Source organism: Solea solea, chromosome 9 (assembly GCF_958295425.1).
Source record: "Solea solea chromosome 9, fSolSol10.1, whole genome shotgun sequence".
Classification (NCBI taxonomy): Eukaryota; Metazoa; Chordata; class Actinopteri; order Pleuronectiformes; family Soleidae; genus Solea; species Solea solea.
This window is the reverse complement of record NC_081142.1, coordinates 27,031,348-27,046,044: the sequence shown is the minus strand read 5'-3', so window position 1 is coordinate 27,046,044 and position 14,697 is coordinate 27,031,348. Positions and strand designations below refer to the sequence as shown.

The window sequence follows — 14,697 nt, the reverse complement described above, 5'->3', positions numbered from 1 at the left end:
CATATGAACTGGTTTACACCTGGAAAAAACAGGTTTAGTATATTAAATATTATAAACACGTTTAAGTAAGAATAATGTATAGTATAAAAATAGTTGAGTGAAAAAATGTATACTTTAAGTTTAACAGTTAAATGAACAGACGCCATGCTGTTGTGATGCCTCACAACAGCAGCACAGATGACACATGACACAATATGTAATTACTATTTATATCCAGCAGAGGGCAACGGTATAAAGGAAACGCAGCTTTACCTGTTGAGGACTAAATAAAAATGTATTACAATGTACAGTGAAATCACCTGACTACCGAAACATAATGTATATGAATGCATGAATATATTGTGTTAACCTCCTTGATTGACAAATCAAAGGTGTGAAGAAATAACATTCTGAGATTTAATATTTAATTTAATACACCTGTATTTGATTGAGATTTATATTCCTATATATTAAAATATATGCTGTGTTTTTTTACCTTTCTGCAACCCATTGCATTTGTACATTTTGTACAGGTCCTGTTTTGAGACAGTTTTTCATAAGCTGTATATTTAGTGACACATCTGAGTTTGCTTTTAACTAATATCATATCTAATATATATAAATTGTGAAAAGTGAACGCAAACATTGTAACTGTTCAGAGAGAAATGATTGTTGAGCGGTGTTGTTAATTCAACCTAATGAGTGCAGTCATGCAGGTTTCATGGTTTCATGTTCTGTCCTGTTGACATTCTTCTTAGGTTGATACTGTGACTGTGACGTTTTCTGTTACCACGGCTTTGGAAACCGGTGAAGAAGTGTCTGGAGTCAATGATGAGTTAAGTTTCAAGAATTTATTGAGAGAGAGGAAAACAGAGGCAACATCAGACATGAGCACAGCCATCACAGACGCTACAGACGTCAGATTCTGACCCGCTGCTTACCGGTGCTGTCTGTGACATTAAAACAAACTGTGACCCTTTAACTTAAAGTTGGCTATATTAATGGTTCAGTATTTAATCACAGAAAGATTTCCTTCACAGATACCGTTACCAGTTGTTGCCACTGGTCGGCGCTGTGGTGTCATGAGAGGTAGACTTTTGTATGTCACATGAGTTCATTTCTATATCTATTACAGTAACTATGACATAGTCTGTTAAATTAAATGAAGCAGCATTCATTAAAAATGTCAGAAAAGAAAATGATCCTAGCAAAATGTGTGGCTTCGCCTCAGTGCTTAGACAGTACACAGAAGATATGCAGTCATTCTTCACTTACAGTATATTAAACCATTCATAAGTCATTCATAAGAATCACGATGAATGAAGTGGCCTGTGGGTAAACACTGCTTCATTATAATTTACTTAACAGTTACTTAACAGCATAAGACAGATTCAATTGTACTGAAAAATAAGTTCATGTGTTTGACTAAGAGCGTTATAAAATACAACTTTTGTTATTGTTATATTGTTATAAAGTATTGTGTTTTTGTGGTCAATTATTTGTTATTTAGAATTTTCATTATAAGGTATATAAAAAGAGAGAGGAAAACATCGCTCGTCCATATCTGTGTCCACACGTAGGGGGGAAAAGCATGTTTGTGAATGTAGTGCATAAATAATATTTACTTAATGTTTGATTTGTAATGAGAAGAAAGTTATGTGACGTGATCATTTAGCTCACTGTGTCTAATGACTTTTCTTTTCCACATCCATCAGATTTTAATGTTGTTTATACTCTTTTTCTCATTGATTTATTCTCTTTTTTTGCTTCTTTTGTACTGTAATTGGTTTTCTAAATTAGATTTTTTTCATTATAACTAATAACATAAAACGAGAAAAGTCTGTCAATTCTATGTTCTTCAAAAATATTTTTAATGAGATTTCAAATGATCGAGTATTACAGGCATCAACTGTGTCACTATTCAGAATATTTCAACATGTGACTATAAACAGAACTGGAGTGATTTTAACCCTAACGTATAGCTTTGAACGACTGTAGTGGTGTAGAAACGGCAATAATAACATTTATTTAACATAGATTTCAATCAAGATTACAAAAAATGATTTAAATCAATTATTCCATACAGTTGTCAAAAAAACATGAACAATTAAAATGGAAAATAATAAAAGTAACATTGTGAATTGTCTGTAAACAACAAACATTAACAAAAAATACATTAAAAAATAATGACAAAAATGAAAGAAGTATCATTCTTCCTTTTAGTATTTAACATGAAGTTGAAATTTGAAAAATGTTATAATGACACATGGTTACATGTGCTTTTCCTAATCATTTTGACATTACACCAGAGAAATAGCACAGGTTTGAATAATGAAACAAATAATGCCAATGTCTCATCTGAATGAACCAACCATTTGTGCTGAGGTCAATCACCTATATGTAGTCATTTTGAAGAAAAAACACTTGAAATTACAAATAGACTGAAGGTATACTGAATACAAAAGGTAAAAAAAATCTAAGGTGAGGGACTTGACAGCTACTGTGCACCTAGATTTAATTGTTAACAAGTATAAAATAAATATTTGAACATGACACAAGCTATGATCATCTCTACAGTTCATCTCTAAACATTTCTACAGTGGTACCAACCTTACACTGTATGTGCTGTAAAACGCTCACTATAGCCTCCTTTTCACCAAGTACTACAGTGCAGTTAAGTTGCCTCAGCTACATAAATAGTGGGATGTCATAACAGCAGCCAATAAATTCTTGTGTTTATTCTTCATGAAGGCTGCGGTCTGCATGGAAAATCAACACCATATTTCCCTATCATCACATAGAAGCGACAATTCTCTGTCAACCAATCTATGGACTGCCTGTGTCTAGCGCCTCCCTTTAGGAGGTGCTTGGGACCCCAATGGAAGGATACCAAATACTGGGATGGTAAGTGGAAACGCAAATACTTGCACAACATACTACCAAAAATTTACCTAACTGTACTGCTGGAAACAAGTCTCGTGTAAACTCCTCAAACTGCATTCATCATTGGCAAATGCAAGTATTACAAGGCTGTACCCTGAACTACCACTAATGGCTGAATAGCCTATGGTGAAATGGTCAACGTTTGGTCACACCTCGGACATGTCTATCGCCCATCACTTAGACATTTGCAACCGTTAGTAAAAGAAACACTAGATTCCTGGTTGAGGCTCTCTTTGACCTCCATTGGAAGTGAGTCAAAGAGGTGATCCTCCACAATCAGACAGCTCCTGCGGAGGAGGCGGCACTGGCCGATCTGAGGCGGCAGACGATCCAGACAGTTTCCCTTCACTTCCAGGTGAGCCAGCTGTGAGAGTTGGCCAATTTTCTCAGGAATGACCAAGATACAGTTGTGGCTGAGGCATAAGGTCCTCAGTTTGGTGCACTTGAGCAGTTGTTTGGGGACTACCTCAACTCTGTTGCCTGTAATGGCAAAATGTTGGAGATTCTGCAGGAAGCCAACCTCCAGTGGTATTACCACGATGGAGTTATGGCTAACATCCAGGTACCTCAGCTTTGGGAGTGAGAATAATGAAGAGGGTAGAGATTCAAGCTTGTTGTGTGAGAGATAGAGTGACTCAATGTTTTTGACGTGGCTAATTGACAATGGAATAGTGATGATCTTATTGTGCCAAAGTTTCAGGCATGTCAGTCTCTTGAGGTGCTGGAAGCTGATGACCTCCTCAATGGTACGGATATGGTTGGACTTCAGGTCGAGCTCCTGCAGGTTGTTCAGACTGAAGATAGCGTGAGGAATTCGCTCCAGCTCGCAATTATGAAGCTCCAGCTCTGCGAGGTTTGTCATTTTCTTCAAACTATTAAGCACTAGGAGCTTGGTCCCGTCATTATGAATGACCAGCTTGATCAGATGCGGGGACAGGTCTGTTATGTTCGTCGGTACCTTTGTGAGGTTGCTTTTGAGATGCAGAGTTTTTAGGTGCCTGAGATCTCGGAGAGATTCGAGTCCGATCATTTTGTTGTTTTCAGAATTCAAGTTGCCAACCAAGTATAGTTCCCTTAGATTTGCCAGTAAGTATACCCAGCTAGGAATCTCAGCAACATCTGTGAATTTGACATGAAGGCACCGCAGGTGATCACGAAGAAACATGAAAGCAGTCTGCTCAACTTTAGCTGGACAGTGGTAGAAGTGAAGCTCCTGGAGGTTTATCATTTGTGAGATTTTAGCCGTAATCCTGGCCTCTGGGATTAATTCCAGTTTCAGGATTTCTAAATCAGTGAGATCAAAGACAGCGTCAGGCACGCCAGACAGCATGAAGAGATGAAGTTCCAGCTTTTCTTGAGAGTTGCGTGTTACATGCTGCCGCAGCTTTTCATAAGTCCACTCTTGATTCAGGCTGATCTCTCGGAGTTTGTTTTCACTCACCTCGGAGAGAAAAACCCCAAAACGCTTTGAGTACAACTGGTCATACTGATCGACCATGTGGAGGAGGAACGCAAAGTCGTTCTTTACATCAGGGATGTCGCTGAAGCTGCTCTCCTCTCTGACTTTCTCAAATGAATACTCCTTCAGTGGTCGCCGAAAAAGCCAGAACAGTGTGTAAATGCAGATAAAGCCATAAACACATATGATTGTGATATAACTGATGAGGAGCTTCTTCAACATGAAAGCCATGTTATGCGTACAGTGGAATTTAGTGTATCCAGTCAAATGCTTTATTTCGGGCACACAGATGTGATCGAAATCTATCGATGCAACAAACGTCATGGTATAGCAAAGTATTAGAATGAACTTGACTGTTTTGATGACTGTCTGGATGGCATACAGTCTGTAAATCAAGTCACTGTCTTCCACATGGGCACGGAATTTCCGTACCTTTTCGAACAAGGCCTTTGCTTGCTCACCATCTTTCTTGTCCAGTATGGTCATAGAGGGAACTTCACTCACAAGCTTCTCTACTGAAAATGTCACCCCAGATTTGGTCAGCACCGGTGCGGACTGGTTGGGACTCCCTTCCTCGCTGCTTGTGGACAGGTGTTTCAGGAGCGAGGACGCCCCAGCTAGTCTCTGCTTGTTCTCCTCCGAGTCCTCACAGGCAGTTTCGGACAGCGCCTTTGTAGTCCAAGGTGATTCAAAACATTTTCCAAGTATGGAAACGAAATGTTCGATTTTGGAACTGGTCTTTGGGTACTTGAACCAGAAGTTGCTGCTGACCATCAGAACAATGGTGTGGATTAAAGCGAGGTATGGAAAATATTTGGAATACCAAGGAAGGGCAACATGGTAGCACATCTGGTTGACAAAAACATATTGCTGAAAATCTAGCTTGGTTCGGACACCTGTGGGCTGGGGCTGCCCGAAAGTAGCTGGCTGTGAGTGAATGGTCGGTGCAACGTTTTCAGGAGGCTTTTTAGCCATGAGAGGAGCAGCTTGCTCTCCGATGGCATTTTCTTTGTTCCAGAAGCCATCAGCTGTTTCCACTGGTTCATGGCTCAAGAAATCTCCAGCACCCTCTGGCGTTTGTTCCAGAATGGGAAGACAAACCACTTGGTCTTTGGTTAACTGCATGGTCCCCGAAAATATGGCCAGCATCAGCATGACAATGCCAAGATAATCCATGAAGACATCCCACCATGGTTTCAGTATTCGATAAGTTGGCTGGATGTCGTTCAGCGATGCTACTTCTGTGAGGGTGAACATTCCTGCAACAGAGAGTATCAATTATCACCATGTTGATGAAATGGTTTCCACACAGATTCTTCTGTTGTCCATATTGAGGCCTTGAACGGTCGGTTTGTGCATGTACACAGTCAGTGACACAGTATGTTGTCTTTCTGCAGTAAAGTACATTATATTTAGATGAATGGATATTTTTCCCAGCTGAGATTGGCACAGCTTCCCCCGCAACCCTCTGCTGGAGGATAAAGTGATAGATAATGGATGAAGTGCTGCAACCATAAGCATGTAAAGTTATCTTTAAGGAAATAGTGATAGTTCAAGTTATTTGAGGTGTGTGTTTATTACAAACTGACACACAGCCAGTGTTGTACCCCCAGCAGGGACACAAGGTTTGGTAAGTTATGTGTTACTTTGGTGAATGCAAAGAGATATGGATCCAAGTATAAGAAATAAGAAACCTCATCAAGCTACACATAAAGAAAGCTGAATTATCCCTTTAATCATAGGGAAAGGCATTGTCTTTCTAAATGAGTACAAGTCAATGTGGTGTCATGAGTGAATAGCTCCTGTGTACAGTATATGTCACCTCTTTAGGACCTTGTCTGGCCTTAACACTGACCTTGACAGGAGCAGCAATCCTCATGGAGACCAAAACCTGGTCCTAAGAGCCTAATTTCTGAGGAACTGGTTAAATTCCCAGATATGATTTGAACTGCGGTTGGGTTAAGGTTAGTTATTAACAGGTTATGGTTAAGGTTAGGAATACAAACAAATAGAAGTCAATGCAATGTTCTAAAATAGTGGCTCTTTGTTTGTGTGTGTGTATTTTGACAGTATGCAGGTCACTATTGTTAATGTGGCAGCAGCAGCAGCAGCAGGCTCAGACCGGCTCCAGCAGCAGCAAGGCGCATCCAAACACACAATACGGGAGGTGAGCGTGATGCCCATGAACGCAACACTTCAAACTACATGGTCATTGTTATAACATCACAGCAGTCAAAATTAATATAAAGTAATACATTCACGAGCGACTTTAATGACTACTTGTGTGCCTTTATCCGTTAAGTATAGTCCTCTGACGTTATCAGAACACATCGCTGGGTTTCCAGGCTTTTGAGGACCTAGAGATGAGGACCAGCACTCAAACGCACCTTGAGGTGGACGGATCCGGTTAAGTGGAGGACAGCGGTACCGGACAAAGCCTCTTCTTACGCGCCATGTTTCGCTGCGGCGAGGACGCGCTCCATTCTTCTGACCCGTTCAAACAAGGGCCTGATGACTGGGCAGTAAAGAGCTTAGTGGCCACCCCCACCCCCGCTTCAGATGGTGCGCTCCTGTGGCGATGATGTAGAGCCGCGACGTGACGTCATTCACACGGTGTCATCACCATGTTTCACAGGACGACACAGCTGCTGAGTGAAAACCAAACCAAACGGGACGATGACCCACTAACGTTTGGGGCCGTCGTAAAAACGCAGAGTGGTGTCATTTAAAGGCATAGTTCACATATTTTCTTCAGTCAAGGCTCCATGATGAAGTGACTGAGGGTGCTTTACAAAAACAAATTCATTAAACCAAAGAAAAGTTTCAAATAGGAAAAATAACATTATATATATTGTAAGATGTAGTGTCTATATGTGTGTTACCGCTGTGCTGCCGCTGTATACACAAACGCTCCCTCTGTCAGGTCTGATAGTAGTGTTTGAAAGAGCCTGTTTTACAGCATACAAATAATGTTACATACTTTCTGTTCATGAAGACCAGAGAGAGGCATAATAATAATAATATATCAGTAACAACAAATAAAGTTACACACTGTAGATTTACATACACATGAGACAAGTGGAAATAATCTGTGGCTCTCAACAGGCCTATCATTTAAAAAGGCATTAATATTTCATGGCTCATAGTTAGGGTATTAATTAATAAAATGAGCGGTGTGGCACTAATGCACTCTACCTGCTTCTCCACTTGAGCCAATACCTCAAGCTATAATAAACATCATGACTGAATATAAAGATTGTGACAGCTCCCATCAGTAAAGCAAAAACATGCATTTATTCCCAGATTAAAGTTTTTTCTTCCACCAACACTGCAGTCATTTAAAAGATTGGATAACAAAATGTCCAAATCAGCATCATATCTTTCAAAACTGACTTTTATTTGTATGCATTTTGTTGTTGACACTCACTACTTTTATTTTTTTCCAAAGGTGCGTCATGCACGCACCATGATAGCCTAATCGTCTTTGCATTAATCCTCACCAGCAAGCAGGTGACATTATCAGGCACACCTGCATATGTAGGCCAAAACTAGAAGACTGAATTCATTCTCCCTCTCATCCGTCTCAATTTAACACTATTATCAAATTGGTGCTTTATTATTACTTAATGTAATTAATAAATGGCATGTTTCTATTTTTGTTTCCTGCAGGATTTCGTTTTGTTGTATTGCAAATAAAAGCTTTCAAAAAGTCCAACCTAAGAAGTGACATCCACAAAAAGAAATTTATCTTTATTGAGCAACAAAATAATGCTGTTTAAGAAAATACAATTTTAATACACTACACTCTATGTTCGCATATTACAGGAACTGGAGAAAGACAGCATGGCATAGTCCTTTAAGTTTAATGCACTTAAACGGTATCTTTCTACAACACATATTTGTTTAGACAGGATACAGCATGTACTATTTTGCATTTCCCCTGCAGTTCACTTTATTAACAGTCTTTTGAAGAAAATAAAGCTTTATAAAGGCAACATAAAAACATATTATAATAATAATAATAATAATAATACATCATAATTTTATAGCGCTTTTCTTAACACTCAATTCAATGCATCATAACATGAGGTTTTCAGCTTTGATTTACATTCAGTACAATTTGTATGTGGCACTCAAAATTGTGCTATAGGTACATTTTGGAAAATATGCTAATTTGCTTTCTTTCCAAAAAGTATGATGAACACAGTGACACCGATTCCAATACCTGAAATTTGCTTCTAAGCCAAAATGCCTACCAACCTACACCAGTGTACACACAACCTATATGACCTATTTTAAAGGCCAATTTATACTCTGATGGATGAAATGGATCAATGCCACTGGAAATTGTGGGAGCAGTAAAGAGTCAATGGTCCAATCAGTCAGGAAAAAGGGTAAAGAAACAACCTACAGTTGCAGCGAAACAACTGTAAAACATACTTGCTGACCAGAAAACAGAGAGTGACAGCCAGGAGCTCGGCTTCACTCACTGACCAATACAATAATGGTCTCTATGTTTGTTGATGCCTGCAACTCGGTACTCGGCACTGCCATCGAGAGGAAGCATTGGGTAAATATCCATACCAACACAAAAGATACACAGAGGTATGTAGGGTAGTGAGGGAGATAATGTTTGGAATGTATGGACTTAAAACAGAAGAAAATTGAGTATAAATGTAAAGCTGTATAGGAATGATTACTGATTTAATGGTTGAATTGCCTCACTCGTTTTTAACCATTTGAAAAACAAACAAAAAATGCAGTTATCCAAATTTCCAGTCATACTGAAGAATGTGTTACCATTTTACTTACAAAAAAAGGCTGATGCTAGCTAACACTGGCTAACGCTCCACTATGATAAATTACATTCGTGCACAACTGCTGTATTGGAGCTGTGAATAAGAAATCATTTCTAGCATTATCTGATGTGGAACAGGATTGGAGCCCTATTTTGGCATTTCCGGCTGAATGTGACACATTTCTTATACTGGTATCCATATTGGAACAACTCCTTTTTGTGTTCATAACAAAACAATCAAATTAAGACAATAAAATGTAACACTCCCCATCATCAGACAGGCGAAAGGCTTCCACCTACCTATGATCCTTATCCTTACCTTCTGGGTGTCACTGAACATTTAACATAGAAATGTGGATTTTTACTAGTTTTCTATTCTTCAGTGAAATGCTATATTTCCCAAAATGCCAAAAAAATATTCCTTAAAGATTAATGGATGGATAACGTGTCAAAAGCTAATAACAGAACTAGCATCTCTGTAGCAGCTTTATGTGACAACATACAAATAAATAATGTATCCATCCATTGAGGAATCTTTTAAACAGTTGTGTAATACTTCATGGTTCAGACCTCATACAAAAGTCGGGCTGGGAACTCGTGGACAGAGCGAACAGCAGGCACTGCGGCTACAATGAAGTGTCTCACTCCGCCTTCATTTGGTCCCTGATGTCTGAAGGCAAAGTTTCAAACAGTGCATCTTCCACTATAAGGCCAGTGCGCTTCAAAGCACGACAGTACCCGAGCTCCTTCGGCAGGAACTCAAAGTGGTTGCATTTGAGCTCCAGATATGTCAGCAGAGCTAGGTAGGAAATTTTTGGTGAGATTATGGACAGCGAGTTCTTCCCAAGCTTTAGCGTTTTGAGCTTCTTGCAAAAGAAGAGCTCATCTGGTAGGTTTTCGATTTTGTTACATGTGACAGAAAAATACTGCAGACTCTGGAGGACTCCGATTTCTGGAGGGATGAATCGGATGTCATTGTTGGACAGGTCCAAGTGCCGCAGCTTGTTGCAGAGGAACAAGTGCGAAGGCAAAATCTCAATCTTGTTGTAGCTGAAGTAGAGGCGCTCGAGGCTGCCAAGCTTTTTGATATGCTCTGGGATGTACATGATGCTGTTGTACCAAAGTTTAAGGCAAGTGAGCTTTCGAAGATGCTGGAAACTGATGATCTCCTCTATTGACCGAATGTTGTTCTCTTTCAGATCGAGCTCTTGGAGATTTGTGAGGCTGAAGACTGCATGCGGGATGCGTTCCAGATCGCAACGCACTAACTCCAGCTCGAGCAGATTGGGGATCTTTTTTAGATTGTTGAGCATCACGAGTTTAGTGCCATCATTGTGCAAGTACAGCCGCTGCAGATGGCTGGAAACATCCACTATCGACTGAGGTATCTTGGTCAAATTACTTTTCAGGGAAAGTGTTTTCAAACATTTCATCTCCCGCAGTGACTCAAGAACTATATTCTTCGAGGCATCGGGGCTGAGGGATCCAGTGAGAGCGAGCTCCTCCAAGTTGCGCAGGCCATACAACCAGTTTGGAAGCTCCCTGTTATCATCGAACTTCACACGAAGCACTTTCAGGTTCTCTTTGAGGAAGGAGGTAGCTGTTGTGTGCAACTTTAAAGAGCATTGATAAAGAGACAGCTCCTGCAGGTCTGCCAGCTGAGAGATGGAGGCAGGCACGGTGACATTGTTGATCATTTCGAGCTTGAGTGACTGCAGCTCTGTCAACTCAAAGACAGTGTCAGGTAACCCAGGAAGCATGAACAGCTGAAGTTCTAGTCTGTTATTGGCGTTAGTCTGGAGTCTCAGGCGCAGCTTCTCTGCAGTCCACTCATGGTTCAGGTTGAGCTGTTTGAGCTTGTTCTCGCTGACCTCAGACAAAAAAACTGCAAATCTTTTGGAATACAGCGGGTCATATTGGTCAATCATATGTAGCATGAAGGCAAAGTCATTTTTGACATCTGGGATGTCGTTGATGCCTGTTTCCTGCCGCACATACTCAAAGGAGTATTCTTTCAGTGAGCGGTAAAACAGCCAGTAGGAGGTGTAAAGGCTTGTTAATCCATACACAGCCACTAAGCACAGGTAACAGTAGGACAGCTTAGAAAACAGATGGGCCATAGTGTGATTACACTCAAACTCTTTGTAGCCTGTCATGTCCTGGATCTCCACCTCACAGTGAACTCTGTTCCGCACCTTATTCACTAAAGAACTATTATAGGCAATGATTAGTAGGAATTTAAACACCTTGACGACCGTTTGCCGAACATACATCAGGTAAAGAATGTCCCCTTCTTCAACATGCAGACGGAACTTCTTCACCTTTTCAAAAAGAGCTTTGGCTTGTTCGCCCTCTTTTTTATCAAGGACACTTGCGGATGGTTTTTCAACTACAATCTTCTCTGGGATTGACCGGAGCGACTGTGTCTTCTCTACACTTTCTTCTCCAGGACACACTGTGATGTTGGACTTAAAAGTACTGGTCTTCTTACTGTCCTTCTCTTCAGGATTTTCTCCGGACACTTCCGACAAAGCTCGCGTGGTCCAGGGAGAGTCAAAGCACTTGCCAAGCATGGAGATAAAGTGTTCTATTTTTGAGCTGGAGCCAGGGAATTTGAACCAGAAGTTGCTGCACACCATTAATACCACAGTGTGTATGAGAACCAAATAGGGAAAATACTTGGCATACCAGTGTAGAGCCTTCTCATAACACATCTGATTGATGAAACTGTACTGCTGAAGATCCAGGTCCGTCTTCAGGCCTGTCATCTCTTGAACAGCTGAAATGTTGGATTGCAGGTGCAACAGTGACTTCACCTCCACTTCACTTGCGTTGTCAGAGGGCGATGCTGTTCTCTGTGGAAGGCATATGATTTTGTCTTGCATTACCTAAAGGGAAACAGAGAAAAAGAGAGAATCAGAGCCAGCACAGTCCCTCTGCCTCGCTACCACTTTGTGTCAATGGCCACTTGTGTGCTGCAACTGGAAAATGTCCTCCATTACAGATCACCCTCATAAAACCTATAGCTTACTGTGATTTATGACTAGTCACTTTCTACAGTTACATTTTTTTCCACATGACCAAAAATAGATTTCCAAGGGTGTGACTTTGTCCCAAAGGATATGAACCAAATAGTAATGTGCAAACAATGTTCTGCAAAAGAAATTGAATGTCTCAGTGTAATCAGTGTGGATTTAGACTGTAGTCCAGTGCAGACCTGTTAGATCTGACTGTTAGGTGGAACCTGTATAAGCTAGATCAGTGGAGAACAATGTAGTGGAGATCAGGGTGGATTTAAGGAATTATTTGACTTAGTGTTTGATCCTGATGTGTTCATATTTAACAAACCACAAAGCCTTCGTTGCTCCCTTCTTGTGCATTGACAGACATCTAGAAATGGCACTTGCAGTGAAGGTTACGCAAAATGTTAACTTGCTGCATGTAAACAAGGATTTTCAATAACAAAGTTATTCCAGTAAACAATGTATTAAGTCTCTAATTTAAACCGATTCATTAGAATAAACCAGTGGCATGTATGTAAACCAGCAGAACTCAGGTCTCAAGTTGACATCAGTAAACAGCGAGAGCCTTTGTTTACATTTTCTGTAAATAATGGCAAACATCTGTTAGCAGAGTTAACAACAGGAAACTGTTGTGAAAGACATTTGTGCACGGTGATGAGCTGCCCAATACTCAACTCTCAACCTTCTACACAACAACATGAGCTGACACTAAGTGCAGAGAAAGCCTGTGTTTACAACTGCACTCTAATATCAATGAGTATATATTGTATAGTCAATGACATATAAATACATCTTCTGTATGATTACTTTGTATCTTTTTAATCTTGTTTTAAGAGACTGTCCTATTACAATTTATTTTAAGTCCATTTTCTGTCTTTTATCTCTTTCTTTTTTAAAACTAACACTTTAAATTGATACATTTATTCAACTGTTTAAGGTGTTTGTTGGTCTGATATTTTGCGTATTATGTCTGTTTCTTTCATCTTGATTGTATCCACTCTTAATTAATGTTGCCTATGTGTTCTGAGAAGTTTTTCCTCTGAGTATTTGCATCCCACTTACACAATTTTACAGCAAGTAAACAGAATCTGAAAATGTTTTTTTGGTTAATTATTTCGACAATAGTAAGTTTTCCTTTACTTTTGTTAACAAGTTTCGCCGTGTATCTCAGAACTGTCACCTGATGTTAGGTGGTGACATGCCTTATCAGCTGATGTCAGATTTGACAGGTCGATCACGCCTCCTGCTGTCCGGTTGCCCCCCCAGGACAGGTGTGTGACAGCATAAACGTTCCCTCATCCCAGTTCATTGTCCTGTGCACACGTTTCCTTATTTCATCATACGGTTTTGTCGTTTGCAGTTATCTGAAATGTCAGACTTTTTGGATCTTGTGTCACATTCTTTCTGGTGTTCTATTTCGCATGGGCGTGGCGCGATCGACCCGTCAAATCTGACAGGAAGATGACGCCTCCGAACATCATCAGCATCTCGTGAACCCGGGGACTACCGCCCAGTGGCTCTGACGTCCCATGTGATGAAGGTGCTGGAGCGGCTGGTCTTAGCTCACCTTAGACCGCAGGTAAAGTCCTCACTGGACCCACTTCAATTTGCTTATCAGCCCAAACTGGGGGTGGATGACGCCCTCATCTATCTGCTGCATCGAGCTCAGTCTCACCTGGATGGTGCTGGAGGAACTGTGAGAATCACTTTCTTTGACTTCTCCAGTGCTTTCAACACCATCCAGCCACTGTTACTGGGAGAGAAGTTGCAGGGGGTGGGGGTGGACACGCCCACCATCTCCTGGATCACTGACTACCTGACAGGCAGACCACAGTTTGTCCGACTGGGTGGTGGTTTGTCTGATGTGGTGGTTAGTGATGTAGGAGCCCCACAGGGAACTGTGCTGTCCCCCTTCCTGTTCACCATATACACCTCAGACTTCAAATATGACTCTGTGTCATGCCACTTGCAGAAGTTCTCTGATGACTCTGCGGTGGTGGGGTGTATGAGGGATGGACAGGAGGGGGAGTACAGGACAGTGGTATCTGACTTCGTGAAGTGGGCCAGTGAGAACCACCTGATTCTGAATGTGACCAAGACCAAGGAGATGGTGGTGGACTTCAGGAGGAAGAGGACAGCTCCACAACCTTTGAGGGTACTGGGGGAGGATATTGAGATGGTGGAGGAATACAAATTCCTTGGTGTGAGGCTGAACAACAGACTGGACTGGAAGGCTAACACCGGTGCTGTGTACAGGAAGGGGATGAGCAGGCTCTTCTTTCTGAGGAGGTTGCGATCGTTTGATGTATGCAGCAAGATGTTGGAGTTATTTTACCAGTCTGTTGTGGCCAGTGCACTGTTCTTTGCTGTGGTGTGCTGGGGGAGCAGCATTGGAGCCGGCGAAACTAACAAACTCAACAAACTGATAAAGAAGGCCGGCTCCATCATCGGCTGCAAACAGGACACCGTGGAAACGGTGGTGGAGAGGAGGATGC

The 14,697-nt window shown here is 41.0% G+C and overlaps 2 protein-coding genes across 2 annotated transcripts; both read right to left on the bottom strand.

The window, feature by feature from the left end:
* Window positions 1–815: 815 nt before the first annotated feature.
* Window positions 816–7,957, bottom strand: lrrc8db (leucine rich repeat containing 8 VRAC subunit Db). The gene is made up of 2 exons (XM_058638231.1): window positions 6,769–7,957; window positions 816–5,640 (listed from the first exon to the last, which is right to left on the bottom strand). The coding sequence occupies exon 2, from the start codon at window positions 5,636–5,638 to the stop codon at window positions 3,086–3,088; it is 2,553 nt and encodes an 850-aa protein (XP_058494214.1). The 5' UTR covers window positions 5,639–5,640; window positions 6,769–7,957; the 3' UTR covers window positions 816–3,085.
* Window positions 7,958–8,105: 148 nt separating this feature from the next.
* lrrc8c (leucine rich repeat containing 8 VRAC subunit C) lies at window positions 8,106–12,089 on the bottom strand. The gene has a single exon (XM_058638232.1). The coding sequence runs from the start codon at window positions 12,062–12,064 to the stop codon at window positions 9,821–9,823; it is 2,244 nt and encodes a 747-aa protein (XP_058494215.1). The 5' UTR covers window positions 12,065–12,089; the 3' UTR covers window positions 8,106–9,820.
* Window positions 12,090–14,697: the final 2,608 nt, after the last annotated feature.